Below are 19,431 nucleotides of genomic sequence, written 5' to 3'. Positions count from 1 at the left end.
TGTTAATTTCTTCACTGTCTGTGGGTGTGGGATGCTCTCTCTCTCTCTCTCTCTCTCTCTCTCTTTCACACACACACACACACACCCAGGCATGCACACATAGGCACAGGAATAAGTTGCAAATCTGACATGCATTTGGAAGCAGATGTTCTCATCTCACAAAAACAATGAGACAGAAAAATGTCTTGGGTTCCAGAAAAGCACATCTTTGCATCATCCTGGTGTGACAGGACAGCTTCCAGAATGTTCTGATCTTAATTTAGGAGAACAAATAACTTATTCAAAGTAGAAGTACAAGAACAGTCTGCCTGTTCAATCTGCCTCTCCAAACTGACACAGAAAAGTTCGGCTCACATCAGGGAAGCATTCATTTGAAAAATGAAACTTTCCCAGACTACACCATGACCTTGATGCTGGAGTGTTTGTGTTTCCTGTTTACAGGGGGCACCATGACTGTGTTCTGGAGAATAGAGAATGGGAATGTCTTGGATAAATGAGGGAGAAAGAAAGAAAAGTTGGAGGGATTTCATCCTCTCCATAATGGTCTTTGTCCTCTTTTCACCCTCCCGAGTGAAAGCTCATATGCTACTATGCCTGTCGTATTGCATGAAAAAGGCTATGTTGACTGGCTAAAACATGTTTTTGCTCTTCACGTTGACAAGTGGCTCAAGCCAACCAGAAAAGTCATTGGGGTGACCTTTTATAAAATTCACAACCTTCACTTAATTCAATGTACCATGTCCTGTAATTGAAGAGCTCCCTATCAATGGTGGCTGGTGAACTTCAAGTATGAGCAGCAAATTGCTCACCTTTAATTTATAAATTGCTGTGAACCTGCACTTGATTTCTTTGTACAATTAACAAGAATGTCAGTTTCAATAAAGATCACCTTTTAGCCACTAATTCTGCTCTTCCTGACTGCACCTGTGTACTCCACATGGAACAAGTTGTTTTAGCTTTCATGAGAAACAAATGGAACCAAAAACACATCAATTGTTTCTACAATAAAATTATTATTATTATTATTATTATTATTATTATTATTATTATTGCCACATTAGGCATGAATCCATTGCTAATGACTTGTGCAATGGAATTCATTACTAATTTGCCTAAGAGAGAAAATTACCCAAAGAAAAAATACTTAAAAGCAGGGTCAGGTCAATAGTCAATTTTCAGGTAGCTTCCCCTGTGTCTGTGACCAGCAAATGACTCAACCTAAATCAATTCTTACCTAACAGTGGGAGAGCACAGGCGTCAACGAAACTGAATGAAATCCCGGAAACAAATATGCCCAAATGAGTCAGAACACGCTCTTAATTATGAATTCTTTTTTTGTATGCGGCTGAGAGTTTTGTTCACTATCTAGCCAATCAAAACAGGCTGCTATTTTGATATCTTTTTTCCCCTGGTCTCTCCTAGATTACAGAGAGAGCAGTGCTCTGACTGAGCTCTGTAGCCTCCTACAGCTGAATAGCCTCCTGCACCAGCATGTAAGGTGCAGCAGGCTGGAGGGGTACAGTGCAAGGCAGGGGTGGTTCATCTCCGAGATGTCAAGGCAGGGCTGGATGTGCTGATATTAGGAGAAGTGATGTGCTGTAGTGCAGGGGTGGGGTGTTGATGTCTGAGGAGGTGTCAAGGTACAGACAAGGGGTGGGGGTGTTAGGGGAGGTGGTGGGATACTGCGTGGTACCTCGATCTGCAGGAGTGCCTCCTCTCTCTGCCTGAGGGCCTCCACGTCTTCCTCGCTGATTTCCGCCAGGAATGCCTGACCTCCCCCCTCCACGCTCTCTGCTCCGCCAAATACCGGCTCCTCATCACACAGCTCCGCAAAGGGTGTCTGAGGGCTCTGCAGAAGAACAACAGCCTGAGCTCACCTGCTGTTCTTCAACAAAAAGCGATAAGCTGCCAGTACAATCGGAAGACGAAGTGATATCAAGGTTCACCATCCCTCCATTGGGCTCTTGCCACCCACCCTTTCTTTCCACCCACAAACCACAGAAGACACTATTCCCTGAATCACCTGCTTTAAAGTGATGGCTTACCAGCTGCGGCCTAATATGGCCCACTCATATGCTCTTTTCACCAAGGGCTAGAGTGAAAGACAGAAACAGGAGAGGGAGAATGGCAGAGAAACAAAGAAAGAGAGAAAAAGAGAAAGGGACAGAGAGAGAGAGAGAGAGAGAGAGAGAGAATATGGCCGATGCTATGTAAGATGAAATATTTTTCAGATAAAGTAGAGAGAAAAGAGAAGAGAGAAATGACAGAGTCTTGCTGCTAATTGCACCAGGGAACAGCTGAGCTTGATGTGCTACCCCCACTCCCCCCACCCCACCCCCTAGCATCACAACAAAATCAACCAGACAATATATTAATGATTCAATATATTAAATATACAGCATTAGGTATTGTTATGCCACAGAGCACCCCAGCACAAAACATTTAAGTGATGTTCTGACAAAAGGGCAGTCTATTTTGTTTTCCTGCAGATAAGGGACATTATAGTCTGGGAAATTGAACACAACTGTGGGAGTTAGGGCATTGAGGGCCCGACATTGATCTGCTAATTTGTCTAATTGCATATGCATGATATTGATAAAGCCCCCGGGGTGTCCATTGTTTCCAGGAATTGTGTGATTCACCCCCTTTCGTCTTCTGCAGCCATCGCAGCTCGCTCTGACACAGAAAAACTTCTCTTAAGGTCCCCAAAGGGTAGTTTATCCCCTCATTGAAACTGCAACTCTACTTATTTACCTGTCCACCACACTGTCTGTCAATAAGTCCATCTCATGCTTTGCTATTCATTTTTGTACCTGAACGGAGGGACACTTGCACTTGCAAAGCTAGTCAAACACTTACATTTTAACAGTGCAAAACCATGACAAACCACAATGATCCAATTGGTTTCTTCGGTATGGACAGTTGTTGTTGTTCTTCTTCATAATACACAGTTGTCTGCTTCTTCTTTGTAGTTAATTATTTACTTCATTAGAAAAAAAGCACCCTTTGGTTTTTCAGAGGGAATGAGAAGCCTTGTGGTTATACTGCTCTAGCCTCGGACCCAGGGATGGGGGTGGGAAAGGGATTGGGTAGAGAAACACACCCATCTCACAAACCTACCATATCACAAGCACAAACAAAAATACACGCAGGCCGAAGTGTGTCCATAAATTAAATAAAATGCCAAAAATGAAGATGACAATGATGTTCATGATGATGCAGCTTTTGTATGACGATGAGTATTATGGAACGGACAATAATGATGATGATCTTATCTACACTGAGTTTGAAGAGTTTATATATAGTGTAACGATGATCACAGTGAACAATGATAATGGCTATTGTATGACAATCAGTATAATGGAACTGACAATAATGATGATGATAATGATCAGACGATGGTGGTAGTGTTCACAATAACTATCAAAGAACCTCAGAGTAAATCAATGACATTTCCATTTCTTATGAAGTTGTACCACCATTTTACATGTGATTTTATAGTAGCGGTTTATATTTCTTTACATTGCACTGAAATCAGATTGTACCTGAAGGATATGGCAGCATGGGGTGGTTACCGTGCCAGGCCTGTTGTGTTTGCCAGTTTGAATCCAGCTTGTATTTGGCTTTGGTTATTATTCTAAACTGTGATATCAAATGTTGCTGTTGAGACTGCAGCTCCTGACAAATTTGAAAGGGATGGCAAATAAAAAATAAAAAAAAACACACAAGCCAATTTATAGACCCCGAGATTAAGTGTGAAAGCATATACAGTATAATGCATGAGTGGAGACTGATTGATTTTTTTTATAGAGGCCATTGACAATAAGCCACCCAAACAGAGTTGATATAGACTAATTGTGTATACTTTTTGTGCTGTAACTTTTACACGCAAAACAATGAAACTGCTCTTAGTTTCACAATTTTACTCGTAATTTGCTCTTCACTGGGAAATCCTCCAGAAAAGCGAACAAACAAGCATGCCATCCATTAATCAACCGGTACGCTGTGTATGTTGAGCAGGAGTTGGATCCCAAATTTGAAGGCACGTACGAAAACCAGGAGCTGGTTCAAGAATCGAAGGCTTACAGGAACTGTAAAAACAGCAAGCTTTTTATACCAATTGCAAAAAATTGGTTCCCTATCCTATACTTAGCTACTTAGCTAGAAAGCTAGAATGGCTTATGTCCAAGCTCTTACTATTGTAGCCAGTTATTAACGTGGCCAGTTTTGGATGTCTTTGGATGAAATCTCACTTTCTCATGCATTCATAATTATACTCGGTGGTCGAAAATGCTAAATCATGAAAAAGCGGATGTTACTGCTAACCAAGGGTGGGTTTATGCGAAAGTTAAAGACGTAGTTAGAAATGATAAAGTGTTCACAGCGATCCAGCTGTGAAGTACAAACTGGGGCCAATTCTGAACAGACTGTTTAGCCTGAATTTTCTTTTCCTATACAACAAAAAAAATGAGAAGTAAATTCCAACTTCTAAAATATGGGACCTTTAAAATTCAATATACCACCTTAATCAAAATTAAAGGGTCTAACAAGGGTGCAAACAAGGGTGCTACAACTCAAAAAACACTTTTGAGCCAAAATGTACATTCTGCCTCAGGAAAAACACGTAATAACACAGTAAATATGGCAAAACCTTAATTTTCTGTGCTTCCCCAGTGTGTACTGCTTGTTTCACAAACACAAAGAGCAGAGCAAAGAGACAATTACACTGACATTAAGTGCCATCACAACTGCATAATAAAGTGCTTCACATAAAATATACAGAAGTATTCAGAAAAGAACAGGAAAATGTGCGCCATGCATATTTTGAAGAGTTAAAATTTTATACACGTTTATTTGAGAAGAAAAGACCAGACTTGAATAGTATTCTTATTTTTTAGTTCAAACTTATAGGGTATGAATACATTTTGAGGCCATTGTGTATAGTATCTGTCAAAAAGAAGTAAAGGAAACACATTATAGAGAAAGGCTCAGAGGTTCCCTGAAACATGTACACTATATCTTAGTATGGAAAGTTGATTATTTGCCCATTCAACATACAGAGCTGTCCATTCAACCCAAAGCAATATGTTTTACATACTATTTATCGCACATCTCAATCTTTTACCACTCAGTCTCACAGTATTCCTGTCTTACCTTCAATGGCTATATTGAACACTGGCCTTTGCTTTGAAAATGTTTTTATTTTTTTTAATTTTTTTTTAACACAAATGCATTGCATTGCATAAAAGGCATTTAACAGGAATGCATTATGTTTGAAAATGTAGACAGTGATTAATCCTGGAAAATGACATTTGCCAGGGGGGGAAAGAAAAAACCTCAATCTCCTGCCCAGTTACTTTATTAAGTCTTATTTTAGGTAACATAGGAATCTATTCATTTGTCATTAAACCCACTTTCTCTCCCTGCTCTCTCTCTCTCTCTCTCTCTCTCTCTCTCTCTCTATATATATATATATATATATATATATATATATATAATTGCAGTAATTTAACATGAACTGATTAATAGTGCAGTGCATCTGTGTGTGTGTGTGGCCTTCTCTCCCTGAGAATATCTGAGAAGATAACAGTGCTTCCTTCTGACAACCATGTGGAGACTCTCTCTCTTTCACCCTCTCTCTTTATTTCTCTCAGTTTGGGCTATGACCTGTACAATGACACGCCAGCCAAAAACCCAAACACATTAACGCTGCCTCGCTCTCTTTCTGAAGCACACACACAGCTGCAATTATAGAGCTGGATTACCTGCAGTTAACAAGCAGGGACAGAGGATAGGAGAGAGTGGCCAAGACAAATCTCCAAGGAATTTTCTCAGCTGAAAACATCAGATCATTATTAAGATACAACACAAATTGAACAGTATATAAGCTGAAATCACCGTTTTGAGGTGACAGGTGGCAAGTTCTCTCCTGGAATGCTAAAAATTTAATTTAAAAAAGCCATAGAAAGGAAGCAATTAAGCCGCGGTTTCTACAGTATGCAACTTCTTTTGCATATGACTGACTGAATGTGTCTTATTTTCTCACCGAGAATCAACATAACAATTTATTATGCATTTGACAGCACGTGCCATTGTGTATGTGTGTGTGCATGCACATGTGTGTGTATGTGTGTACTTGTGGGTGTGCGTGTGTGTGTGTGTGTGTGTGCATGTATGTGTGTATGAGTGTGTGTATGTGTGTGTGTGTGCGTGTGTGATATGTCATTGAGGTTGAGACAGAACTGAATTGCAGATAGGGAGAGCAAGACACAATTTTGCAGAGTCTGGTCCAGCATATGGTGTCTGCACAAGTGAGTGTGTCTTATAAACACAGAGTGCAATGTCTTAGAGTTCACCTGCTCCCCTCTGCCTGTACGGGGTGAATGGCCCCAGCGAGCCAATACCACCAGCCAACGTTCTGTTGTCTTGGCAACCTCCGAAGAGACAGAGACGAGGCTTTGCACACCATGGTCAGGCTCCCTGTTTCTCTCTCCCACATCAGTTTTTCTCACACATTTTGTTTGTGCTTATCTGGTTCAACCAGACACCTGTCACAGCCCCCTGAAAATCAAAAGCGTTGCTTCCTGTCACTTCCTTTTCTGATCTGCAGCCCACCCCCCTTCAGAAACACAGTCGTCCTGCATCAGCATCAGATAAGCACAGTCCAAAGGGTGTCAAAGTGCTGAGCCGCTTTCGCGAATCAAAGTTTGCCAGTCTCACTTGTTCCTCGCCTGGTCTTCTGAAAATCCTACCAACTTTGAATGAAACTTGTGTGCAGTTACTGCTCCCAGTTTCTGCTGCTTATTTATTGCTTTTTCTGCGGCTGTGCTGCAGTGGGAGGGGTGAAGCCTTGGGCCCTGTTGGCGGTGACACTCCCCTGGGGCACTGTGGAAGCCACAACCTTTGAAAGGTGAGAATGTCAGAGTGGGTGAGCCAACTGAGTACCGTGGGGGAGCGTGAGGGGTGGGCAGGAAATGAACTGGGGAGTCTTCCTGCCTCTATCCACAACGCTGAACCCAACTCAGCATCAATATATGCACAGCATCACTGTCTGACGCTCCCTGTGTGTGCTGTCCATGGTTCTGAAAGGCATAGAACTAACTCTAGGTATACTGCCCATGTTCTTAAAGGCATAGGACTAACCCTAGGTATACTGCCCATGTTCTTAAAGGCATAGAACTAACCCTAGGTATACTGCCCATGTTCTTAAAGGCATAGAACTAACCCTAGGTATACTGCCCATGTTCTTAAAGGCATAGAACTAACCCTAGGTATACTTCCCATGTTCTTAAAGGCATAGAACTAACTCTAGTTATACTGCCCATGTTCTTAAAGGCATAGGACTAACCCTAGGTATACTGCCCATGTTCTTAAAGGCATAGAACTAACCCTAGGTATACTGCCCATGTTCTAAAAGGCATAGAACTAACTCTAGTTATACTGCCCATGTTCTAAAAGGCATAGAACTAACCTTAGGTGCACTGTCCATGTTCTGAAAGGCATAGAACTAACTTCACTTAGGCAAAAAAAAAACCTCCCATGTATAATGTCTTGAAAAGCATGCAAGCAACCTGTTACACACTGTTTGCAGTGCTAAAAGTTGTATGATTACTAAATGCATTGTCTATGATGAAACACACAGTGTAGCCTAGACAGTAATTTTCTCTGCCCTTTAAAACAGCACGCGCACACACCAAGCAGTGAAATGGTAAAATCAGTAATGTGCAGGGAATTGTGGGAAAAGCTTTTGGCTCACATTAGACTGCTGACCACGGCGACAAACCTCCCAGTGGATTATCACAGCGGCAGGATCAGCAGGGTGTAGAGACCCTGCCTGTCTCTGTGTGTGGTTCTGAACCACAGTGAATTACCGCAGTGAGAAGAACAGCACACAGATACTGTCTACCCTGGCACCGAGCCAAGGCACATTCACAGCGAGAGCCCAAACTCTAACACCACCCTGCCCCTTTCCCCTGTACCGTTAACAGGTGACTTTAGATCAGAGAAAAGCAGAACAACTTTTATATTTCATATTTTAGATCCTACACTCGTTTTGCCCAAGCAAAACAATGGCAGCACTTCTCATCAAATATCCCTTGGCTATCAGAACATGATAATTAATTAGTGATGATGATTCAACAGATGGGCATGGTACTGATGTTCTGAGATTTGCAACATCGTATTCAGGTGTGTTTATTTATTCATTTTTGGCGCTGGGCACTAGCAACATCGAGTGGACATTTTGTCCATGAGCACGTTTCCTCAGAGAACGAGGCCACATTTCCTCCTGTACAATGTCTGACTCAAACTAAGAGTCTCTCAAGATAAAAAGGAACAGCAGTACAATGAACCAAACTTTATATTGGTTCTTTGTATGTGTACTTTCATGTAAAAATGCTAGGTCATCGCACAGTGTGTGAAAACAAATTGCACATGGAACTGCTGTTAATTGGGTATGAATAAATGATCATTCTTTATCTTCTCGTCGTTCCAAAAATCCAGTAATTCCGGTGTTATTGACAACGTGGCTCTCCTCACCTGCTTTCGATCTTTTTGTGCCGGGGGAAGCAAGGCCCTGGATCTGTCTGCGATTTTCTGCAAGGAGGCACACAAAAAGCAAGAGGGGATGATGCAGCATTAAAAAAAAAAACAATAACAGTGCCTTTTACAGCTTTGCTAAATTGACTTTATTTGAACTTTTTTTTTCCTTGTGAGAGTTTCATCTCTGTCCATCACAAAATAATTTAATCATGTGGAGCTCTCCAGAGGTACAAGCAAAAGAAAGTATTGCAGTTCCATGGACAGTCATGGGCAGTATTACCTTTTGCAGGTCTCCATAACGCTGGACAGAGTCTGACAGCTCTGTCTTCAGTCTTGTCAGACGAAGGCGATCTTGCTGGAGAGAGAGAGAGAGAGAGAGAGAGAGGGAGAGAGAGAGAGAGAGGGAGAGAGAGAGAGAGAGGAGAGAGAGAGAGAGAGAGAGAGAGAGAGAGAGAGAGAGAATATGGTCTATGCTATATAAGATACAAGATTTTGCATTTTATTTAATATTGTAAAAACTTCAATATTCAATAGTACTAATATGTAAAACTAAATAAACAAAACAGGGGGCTAGCCTCAGGAAGCGTGCCCCATGCCAAGTTTGACCATGTGGAGTCATTTGACCTGATAAGATTTCACCTGCAGCTCTTGCTCTTTCCATCGCTCTCTGGCCAGGCAGACAGCCTGGCATTAGGCCTTACCTCAGGCGGAGGCTAGCTGAGATAGCTTCAGCTAGCTGCTCCATGTGGCCCCAGGCACAACGGTGTCTAAGGCTGCATTTGACAGAGCTTTGGGCAGAGAACAGCAGATGAGGCCTTGCTTGCTTTTCATCCCACAGCCCTCTAAAACTGCTCAACCCTGTTGCTCTCACATTTGGAATTTCACATTTGGCTTCCTAAGAGTCCTTGGTCACAGGATGTCGGAGGTGCGTCCTGCTCGCAGCTCTTGTGACTCACGACGCGGCACCTTCGTCTCAGCGGCGTTGTGACAGAGCGGGGCGAACCTCGTCTCCTGCCCTTGCACATTATAAACTTGGCATTGGTGTTTCAGCAGTCTCCCTGCGAAACCCATTTCTCCAAACTACACATTTACCCTTCACCAGAATCAAGTCAGATGATTCATCAGATGTTGTTACAATGCAGGTTTTATGGCTCTATAATTAGGTCTTGTGGTGAGAACAAACTAATTCCCCTTTTCCTTGGCCCGGTGCTCAGTGCCTCAGTGCCTCAGTGCCATAGCTGCTCATGATTTAGGCACTCATGAGGAGCTACAGCACCATCACCTGCTGGGTCACCATCTGAATTGCAGTACGATACGGCAGTCTGTGCGTCTGTAAGGCCCCTCAGCGGTAGAGTCTGGGGCTCCTGTAAAGCAATGCATGTACTGTAGTAACACACCTGCTATTACAGGTGGAGGGGCAGGAGAGGATAAGAAGGACTAGGGGGTGTGAAAGGGTGAGAAAGAGAGCAGAGGGAGGAGGAAAAAGAATCAGTTACCCGTGAGGAACCACTGACAATGTCAGAGAGCTGTTTGATGAGCTGGCTGGTGCTGGTTATAACTCTGTTGGTCAGCTGCTGGGTGGAGTGTCTGAGAGAGCGAGAGAAAGAGAGAAAGATAGAGGGAGAGAGAGAGAGATGCCATAAGATACACAGTCGCTAAATAGAATAAGTGACTGGCTCTTCTCAAGTTCCTATTACCAAGAGTGGAAAAAGCAGTTAAAGTTAGGAACTTGTGAGAACAACTAGAAATATCATCAGACTGCAGAAAAAAAAGCATTTTCCTTTAACATGACTGATTATTTTACCAAGAAAGAGTTGATGTGTGCTAAGAGTGCATGTGCAGAATAGCTAGAATGCTTAGATATATGCTACATAGTAATGGTGATTAAGAGTGCCCCTTCTCTGGACTGTGAATAACATTAAATTTGCCATGTATTCTGATATTATTATTATTATGATGATGATGATGATGATGATGATTATTATTATTATTATTATTATTAGTGTGGTTGCCTTTGGCAATCACACTACTATTATCTCAAATATTATTATTATTCTTGATTTATTCCACCCATTTATTGGACCGCTACTCCTCCCAGAGTTTTCGAACCACATACATGTGCAATAAGTCAAAGCGAGCGGCTTCATCGGGAATGGTGTGCTATTACTTTGTGGACAGTTTTGGTGCACGGCTTTTAAAAAATTTGACTTTTTGTGGGAAATTTTTCCCCATAGAGAATGAATCACGGAATGTTCACACTTGTGATGTCACAACGCTCTGTCTTCTCACCCTTGTGAAGTCACAAAACTCTGTCCTATAGCAGCTGTACTCTGGTCTCTCTCTGGACTTGAAGATTCCGCCATTCATCTCTCTGGGGCAAAATTGCCCACAAATTGTGGGATGCCACATTGGACTTGGTAGAGAGTCCCTTGTTCATTGGTGCAGAACCCTAACCGTAACTCTGACCCTAACCCTAGTTGTAAGCCTAACCCTAACCCTAGCTGTAACCCTAACCCTAACCCTTACCCTAGCTGTAACCCTAAACATAACCTTAACCTTAGCTGTAACCCTAACCCTAACGCTAACTCTAGCTGTAACCCTAACCGTAGCTGTAACTCTAACCCTAACAATAGCTGTAACCCTAACCCTAGTGGTAACCCTAACCCTAACGCTAACTCTAGCTGTAACCCTAACCGTAGCTGTAACTCTAACCCTAACAATAGCTGTAACCCTAACCCTAGTGGTAACCCTAACCCTAACCATGGCTGTAACCCTACCCCCAACCCTAGCTGAAACCGTAACCCTAACCCTAGCTGTAATCCTAACCCTAACCCCAGCTGTAACCCTAACCCTAGCTGTAACCCTATCTGAAACCCTAACCCTAGATGTAACCCTAACCCTAACCCAAACCCTAGCTGTAACCCTAACCCTAGCTGTATTCCTAACCCTAGCTGTAACCCAATCCCTAACCCTAGCTGTTACCCTAGCCCTAACCTTAGCTGTAACCCTAGCCCTAGCTGTAACCCTAAACCTAACCCTAGCTGTAACAATAACCCTAAACCTAGCTGTAACCCTTACCCTAAGCCTAACCCTAGCTGTAATCTTAACCCTAACAGTAACCCTAACCATAGCTGTAACCCTAACCCTAACTGAAGCTATAACCATAACCCTCACCCAAACCCTAGCTGTATCCCTAACTCTAGTGTAACCCTAACCTTAACCCTAGCGGTAACCCTAACCGAAGCTGTAACCATAACCCTAACTCTAGCTGTAACCCTAACCTTAACCTTAATCCAAGCTGTAAACCTAACCCTAACCCTAGCTGTATCCGTAACCCGAGCCCTAGCTGTAACCTTAACTTTAACTCTAACCCTAGCTGTAACCCTACCCCTAGCTGTAGCAACCTCCTAGAACACCCTAGCAACCACATACAACACCCTAGCATCCATCTAGAGCACCATAGCAACCTCATAGAACACCATAGCAACCAGATATTAACACCCTAGCAACCCAACACTCTAGCAACTGCCTAGAACTCCATATCAACCACCTAGCAACACCCTAGCAACCACCTAGAGCACCCTATCAACCGCCTAGAACACCATATCAACTACCTAGCAACACCCTAGCAACCACCTAGAACTCCATAGCAACCACCTAGCAACACCCTAACAACCACCTAGAACACCATATCAACTACCTAGCTTATGAAACCTGAAATACATTGTCTTCTTCCAAAATAGTAATACTGAATACTTATGTAAGAATAATGTTTACATAATGTGTAAAACTCTGTTCAGCACAAAGTCGACTTTGCATTGGCGGCAACCACACTTCACAATTTCTGCAGGAATTGTCTAGTTATTATTATTATTATTATTATTATTATTATTATTATTATTATTATTATTACATAACATTAACTGGATATGTCCATGGGATTCAAAAACAGAAGTAGCACTGTGGTTATCAGACATATCACAAAAGGAGCAAATGCAGCAGAGCAGAGCAAAACAGAATCACAACCAAATGGTGCAGTGTACAGGCCACTGAAAGCCATGGAAAGTGTTTAGACACATGGGCAGCTTCATAAAAAAATTTGATGTCTATGCAGTGTAGTTGTTAGATGTGTCAGCTTTTATTAATTAGGTTCCAGATTTGACAGCTAAGTAAGGTGCTTCTTTTGAAAGCTTGAGAAAGGCACCTTCGTTATATGTGCATTTGGCTGCATCATAAAAGAAAAAAAGGGCACATAGCAGTTATTGAGATGAAACCATGCATCAGCAGACTCAATAAAAACAGTTAGCTGATGCAGCACATGAATCACAACAGAAAAGACAGCCTTGGGAGTTGGAGGTGGTCAGCAGGTCTGATATGACATTACTCCTGTAGTGGATTGGAATGCTGTTTCTTTTTTCAAAAATTGACTAATAATTCAAACTTTTCCTCTTCCTGCAAGCAGACACACCTTGGGTTCATGAGGTAAAAAAGCCGCACCAAAGGCTTTTTTGGTGTTTGATTTCAGTAGACGGGTCGTAGGCTTGGGGAAAACCAAAGAACGATTGAACTATGGCCAAGAGAATAATTGGTTCCAAGTCAATATTTAAACAATATGAAGGCCTGGCACAAGATTACCAGATTACCACAAGGGATCAACTGATTATTTTTTTTCTTTTTAAAACACGCTTAATTCGAATGGCGTAATGAAGATCACTGGGTGGCGCTTCCCTTTGCCGGGTAAACCCGAATGCTGAGTTGTGGAATGTGAAAGCAGAGAGTGCGCAATCCCGTACGTGGTCACGCCGCGCCCGCCAGCCCCGTGGCAGCCGACACGCCGAACGCCGGGGCGTTCTGCGCATTCGTTCGACTCCGCTGATTATCCTCTCCGTGTGCGTGTGATTTACGGGCTAGGCCGCGCGAGGCTTCCCGCGGCAGGCACGCAGTCCCTGGCGCATTATAAAACCCTCCGCGAGCGCCGCTCCGCCTGCACGCAGTATCGCATTGTTTCATGCGCACTGCCGCGAAAAGACACAAAAATGAAAGCCAATAAAATGGGCTTCACTGCGCTGCTCCGCGGCTGTATTTGGATCTCCAAATGTTGCCGTTACAACTTTAGCTCAGCAGACAAGAAATCATTGTTATTTGGTTGCTTGGTAGACATTTCCTTGCATTTTCACACTATTCATTACAGCCGTAGATACTGCACAAGGATATGACAGCAGCTATACCATGTGGGAACTGAACTTTCTTAACCACAACACAGCACTGTTGGGTTACACTTTAAGAAAAACTAAATAAGCATACAGCAGACATAAAAGATTCACTACAGACTTACAATATTTACATATTCAAAATAATACATACCTTCCCATATTAATCTGACAATAAAGGCATTTTATACCATGTGTTACAGTAAACAAAATCTGACCTTTCAACCAAAGACAGCGATTTAGCCCCCAGTGATTGACTACTGATTGGAACAGTGGTAAACATGATTCAGACTTCTCAAATGCTTTGTTATGACATGTTTGGTACAGCACAGCATGTGTTTGGGTGGTACGGTTATCAGTTCAACGCTTCGTGAAAAAACATGCAGTGTTCCACTGCCTGTTCTACTCATGTGCTCTGTCCCTCAGTGTGCCCAAATCAAGGACCGTACTCACACAGACAGTCCCGAGTGTGGCCTAATCACAGCGCACAATTGAACTAATCACAGAGGAAGGCACGTGGAGGAATCTTTTTCTACCTCTATCTCTCTCTTTCTCTCTCTCTCTCTTTCTCTCTTTCTCTCTCTCTCTCGACTCCCTCTCTCAGGAGGGTCTTTGACGGGACGGATCATCCCACATCTCACCCGTGCAGGAATACATTAACCTTTCCCACTTTTCCCGTTACATTAGTCCGAACAGCCTCCAGAGCTCAGCACACAAGAGCTCTGTCATCTCTGTGATTGGGCACAGCGCAGAACATTCTAGAACACTACACGGCGTCTTAGTCATAGCAGACCAGAGCAGGTTGGTACAGTGACTCAGTAGCCGCTCACACCGGAATCTCCATTTGCTGATAGATAAAGGACGCATCATAAAGCGATAGCTTATGAAAAAAGACTGAGAAAATGAAGGTTGGTATGATGACGGAATGACGAATTGCGGGGCAATAAAAGCTTCTTGTGTATCAGATGAAGTCTTGACCTGCCTGTTATTTCAATGTCAGTGACCGAAGCCGGACTTGTTTTCAAAAAGCACATATAGTGTATAAGAGTTTTCAGTGAGCAATTTTCAAAATGGCTGTTGTTTGTAGTTCAGACATCTTGCTTGCACTCTTGATTACGTGAGGTGGAATCATCTCATTTTAGTCCTTCAGAAATCTGAATGCTTATTACATATCAAAGTATTCTCAGCTGGCTGAGTGGTGACTGAGGTTCATTCAAAAAAAAAAAAATAACGCAAGAAGCTTCAGAGATGTTTCATTTAATCACATTATTTAAGTACCCAAAAAGTACCTAGTATAAATACCTTCTGTGACAGCCATTAACTAATCAGGTTTTACCATTTTATCTGCCATGATTACTATAGAGTTCTGGACTAAGAAGAAACATTACATGATCTTAAAAAAAGATGAAACCATATATAAACAGTCTGGTAGCTCAAATATGCCTTTCATTTAGTCTTCCTTGATACTGAGCATCCAGTTCCACACTGTCTGGTCCTCTCAGCCTGACCTCAGTCCAGTGAACTTTTGAGAGGTGATGTATCTATTAAACAGCTCTTCACCTTTTCCCCCCTGTCCTTGACAAACCATTGACATTTTGGTGACAAGATTCTTCCTGTGACATTTTGAACCCAAGCATAAGAGAGTTTACAGGGTGTGTGGGTGGAATCTAGCAGGGACTGTGACATGGCCCCGATATATCCCAGCCCAGAAGGTGTGGATGCCGCTTAGTCAGAGGGTTCTCCTTTTCTCGCACCTGCAGATTAGCACACCTATTTCCTGTCTGCATGCTCTTTCTCCTGTCATGTCCTTTATGTCGTTCACCACCAGCTCTCACAAGCTCGGTTACCCTCCCCAACCTCCTGTTGTCTCCTCAGAACTACCTTAAAAATCACAAGTCTTGACTTTGGACAGTTTCACTACTTTTTAAAAACCTTTGAAAACAAAGTAATTCAGTGCTAACAAAGAATCCACTTTATGTAGATTAATGGGCCACATCTAAACTCGTTTATTTCATTTTCCAGATGTCTCTGTTCACCTTAAACATATTTTCACACTCTTATCCCACAATGTTGAAAAGCTGTCTCCCGCTCCTTTTAAGTCTAACATAAAGTCAAAGTTGGTCTAGTGTTTTCTTCCCTTTCGTGTCATTGCAGAGACATCTCACAAAGGTCAGATTAAAATGACTATTATACGCTACTGTTAAGGGCCACAATGCGCTTTCAGTTGGTGTAGAGCTTTTTTTGTTGTTCTGTTGCTATGTTTCTGTGTATGTATTAGTCTCTGTGTAATGGTGTGTGTATTTTGGTATGGAGAGTGCTGGGGGGGGGGGGGGGGGGGGGGCTGTTTAGTGTTCTTGTTGACGTTGGAGTGACAGTGGCAGTGGTTGTTGGTGCGCCCAGTAAACTGGTAGTTAATCTCATATTGTTTTACAGACAGACTAAACTTTTACCCCAAATATGCCCTTCAGTAAGTCCTAGTCCTGCCATAGGGATTTACTCATTTAAGTATAATGAAGCTGTTGCTCCTGTTATGGCCACAGTAAAAAGAGTAATTCACTTTTTAACGGCACCTGTCAAATAAACTCAGAAGCTATCTGTAATGTAAATTGCAAAAATTCACAAGACAGCATTTTATAGTTACAAGGAGTTTCACCCGAATTGCCTTCATGTTCATAAAATACAGCAATCCTACGGCAGCCTGGTGCTAAAAATAAATAATTTCAAATAGACTCTGGGAGAATAATTCACTATAGCACTTTATTTAGACACTGTCTCAGTTTATACCTTTCTTTGAACACTCCCAAAAACCTCACTTGTCTATTTTTTCTACTTTTTTGCACCCTCTTAAATCACCGCCAAATCGGAGACAGAATACCATGTAATATTAATTATTCTGCTTTGGTATTCTTACCAGAAACACCATTATGGTCTAATCCAATAATAATTTAAGAAAGAAATGACGAAAATGCCCAGAAAGAAAAAGGGTTTGTGGAAAAAGAGGAACGTGTGAGTAAATCAGTATGGCTATAGCACAGCATCTCAGCTATTAAAAGCATTTCTTATTATAGTCTCTACCTTTTATGCCCCTGTCCATCTTCATTTCGAATGTGAATGAATAGCCAGGAATGATGTGGCACCGATGACTCCACGTTACCTCATTTCACTGCCATTTTTGGCAGCACACGCAAAGATGGGAATTTATAGATCCCCTCATACTGGCGGTAAGATCATGCTGAAGGGGGAGGGGGACACACGCGAGCGGTAATTGGAAAGCAGGTGCAGCACTGGTTCCGGGCGCACAGGGAGCCTCGCTGCGCGGGTTAATGGTCCGGTTATCCAGGTGGAAGCTCGGGAAGTCCCGCAAAATGATATGCTCGGGGCACATATCCATCCGACACCTGTGGATCGGCAGTGATGCATTTCATCCATGATACTGACAGAATGACTGAGCCGAATCCCTGTGGCAGCAAACCCTCATCACAGCATAGTGTATGCTGTACCAAGCACTGACATACCCATCATGCATTGTTGCCTTATAGGTCTTCATACTGGGTAAGGTTTAGCATAATGACTAAGGCTAATAACTCAGAGATTGCAGGTTCAGATCTCTTGAGAGGCACTGCCATTGTGCACGAGCAAGGTACATAAACTATCCAGCTGTATAAATGCTCCTGGGAAAACAAACATGAAAAGGCATTTTCTCAGAGGCCCTCCTGGTGCCTTGTGGACAATTTTAAAGAGAGGATTCCTGATCAAAGCAAGGTAATTGGAGTGTTCCCTGCTGGTGTGGTCACCACTATGACTGCCACTGAGAGAACATGCCTAACTCCTTGTTAGGCTTTCTGAACCACAGTCGGGGGGTTACTCAGTGGTAGCTGCAGTGGTTAATTGCTCCCCTTATCCCCCCACCCAAGACACTGTTGAAATTTAGGAAATGCCTATGGAAAGTCATATCCCCGCTCCTGCCGTCATGGTTAATGCCCGTGGCAATGGCAGCAATTCAGCCAATTAGCTCAAAGGAGTAAGGGGTGCATCAGCCTCCAGTTCAATTTGGAGTCTAACGAGAAACACACCGCTGTCAGAGTGAGGTGGGGTTATCATGGCTTGTGGGGTTATTAGGGTGTATAGTGGGGATGGTTATCGTGGAGAAGCTGGAGCAACCAACAGAGAATCCTCAGCTACAGCAAGACAGAAAGGTGGGGGAAAATGTCAGTATACATGAACATTAATTTAAAAAAAAATAATAATAAAATAAAAAATAACCCATTAAGTCAGCCTGTGTTTGGGTCACACAGTGCTGCCATAATCCTGGCAGCCTGAACCGGAAGTGGATCCTGTTATAGGCACTGCATGAGCCTGCATGAGACACGTGCCAGAAGAAGGTGGAATATAAATGTCCTAGTTTGAAACTATTTTAAACAAGTAGGCTGATGGTTCGTGTTCTTCATCGCCCACAATAGTAGGTGAAGCACAGTCAGTGAAGTGATGACTTGGAGCAAGGAAAAACAAAGAGGGAAGGGAACTTAAGGACAGCTACATAAAAAAACACCCTACATAAAGTAGTTAATTTCCACAATATGGTTTGAATCTTATTTGAGTACAATGCATTTTAGACAGAAGCAATTACTTACAATGGCTCTGTGTTCACTCATTCTCAGAACGTTCCTGAATATTAAATATATCAGGCTGAAATGCAGCCAAAGTAGCTTAGGATAACCCTTTTGCTCAGTTTTATGAGAAGAAAAAAGATCACAGAATGAATGAGCCACTTAAAGACGTTCATTCCTTGTTGTTAGCCACTGTATGCGATTTCAAACAAATAAATAAATAAATAAACAGACAGAAGAGACAAGGCTAGAACTAATGAACTAACATAAACAAAAAAAGTGGGAAAGACAAAACACTTTGAGAGAGCAGGGAGGTCCGAGTAGCCACAGATTCAGTGTATTATTTGGCAGTTTCCGTGCTTAATTATGAGTGAGTGCTGATTCACCTGATTAGCCTCACTGAGACTTAGCGACTGTTGGCCTGCTTCACTGCATCAGTGGTGGCATCAACATGCAAACTGCTCTTGAAATGCTGGCGTGGCGTTGTAACAAAGTACCAACAACATAAAACATTTAAAAATGTTACTTGTAGTCTGGGTATGATTTGAGAGTGGTTAGAAAATGGACTTTTGACTAGGCTAACCAAACATCGTCTTTTCCCAGGACATTTGTTATTATTTGGACCAAAAATATCCATCGAGGTTCCTAATTTCCTAAAAATGTCCTCTTAGGTTTTTTTCTCATTCCATCGACCATATATAAGCGAATAGCCTAGCATTATATTCAAAAGGCCTGCCTTCCCCTGTCTTCAAATCCAATATATAGTCACCCTAAATTAGACTCACTTGGAATTTTGAATTAGAAGTTCAATTAGTTCAATAAACTTATGACCAGTTCAGTTAAAGTGACAGTCAAATATTTCAAGAAATACGCATGATACAAAAAACATCACTTTTGAGCAAGCTGTTATCATTGGACACTGCCAACATCCAAGGAACTGTGAGAACAGTACTTTTTCAGAAGGTAATATTGCAATAGTAATAAAGTGTATTGGTTGACATCATTACAATTTGTTAGCCCAATGAACATCAACAGCGTACATCCCAATGCATGATTTCTGTCCAGTAGAGAGT

At 42.3% G+C, this 19,431-nt stretch overlaps 1 protein-coding gene across 1 annotated transcript in view; it reads right to left on the bottom strand.

Moving 5' to 3' along the window:
- tsnare1 (T-SNARE Domain Containing 1) overlaps positions 1-19,431 on the bottom strand; it is a 165,130-nt gene that overhangs the window by 75,491 nt on the left and 70,208 nt on the right. Inside the window, exons 5-8 of the mRNA XM_064343270.1 lie at positions 10,038-10,128; positions 8,822-8,896; positions 8,539-8,595; positions 1,694-1,849 (exon numbers count right to left, since the gene is read on the bottom strand). Of these exons, the coding sequence (XP_064199340.1) occupies positions 1,694-1,849; positions 8,539-8,595; positions 8,822-8,896; positions 10,038-10,128 (379 nt within the window). The remainder of the gene's footprint in view (positions 1-1,693; positions 1,850-8,538; positions 8,596-8,821; positions 8,897-10,037; positions 10,129-19,431) is intronic.

This window comes from Anguilla rostrata, chromosome 1 (genome assembly GCF_018555375.3).
Source record: "Anguilla rostrata isolate EN2019 chromosome 1, ASM1855537v3, whole genome shotgun sequence".
NCBI lineage: Eukaryota > Metazoa > Chordata > Actinopteri > Anguilliformes > Anguillidae > Anguilla > Anguilla rostrata.
Note: the sequence above shows the minus strand (reverse complement) of the source record. Positions and strands in the feature narration are given on the sequence as shown.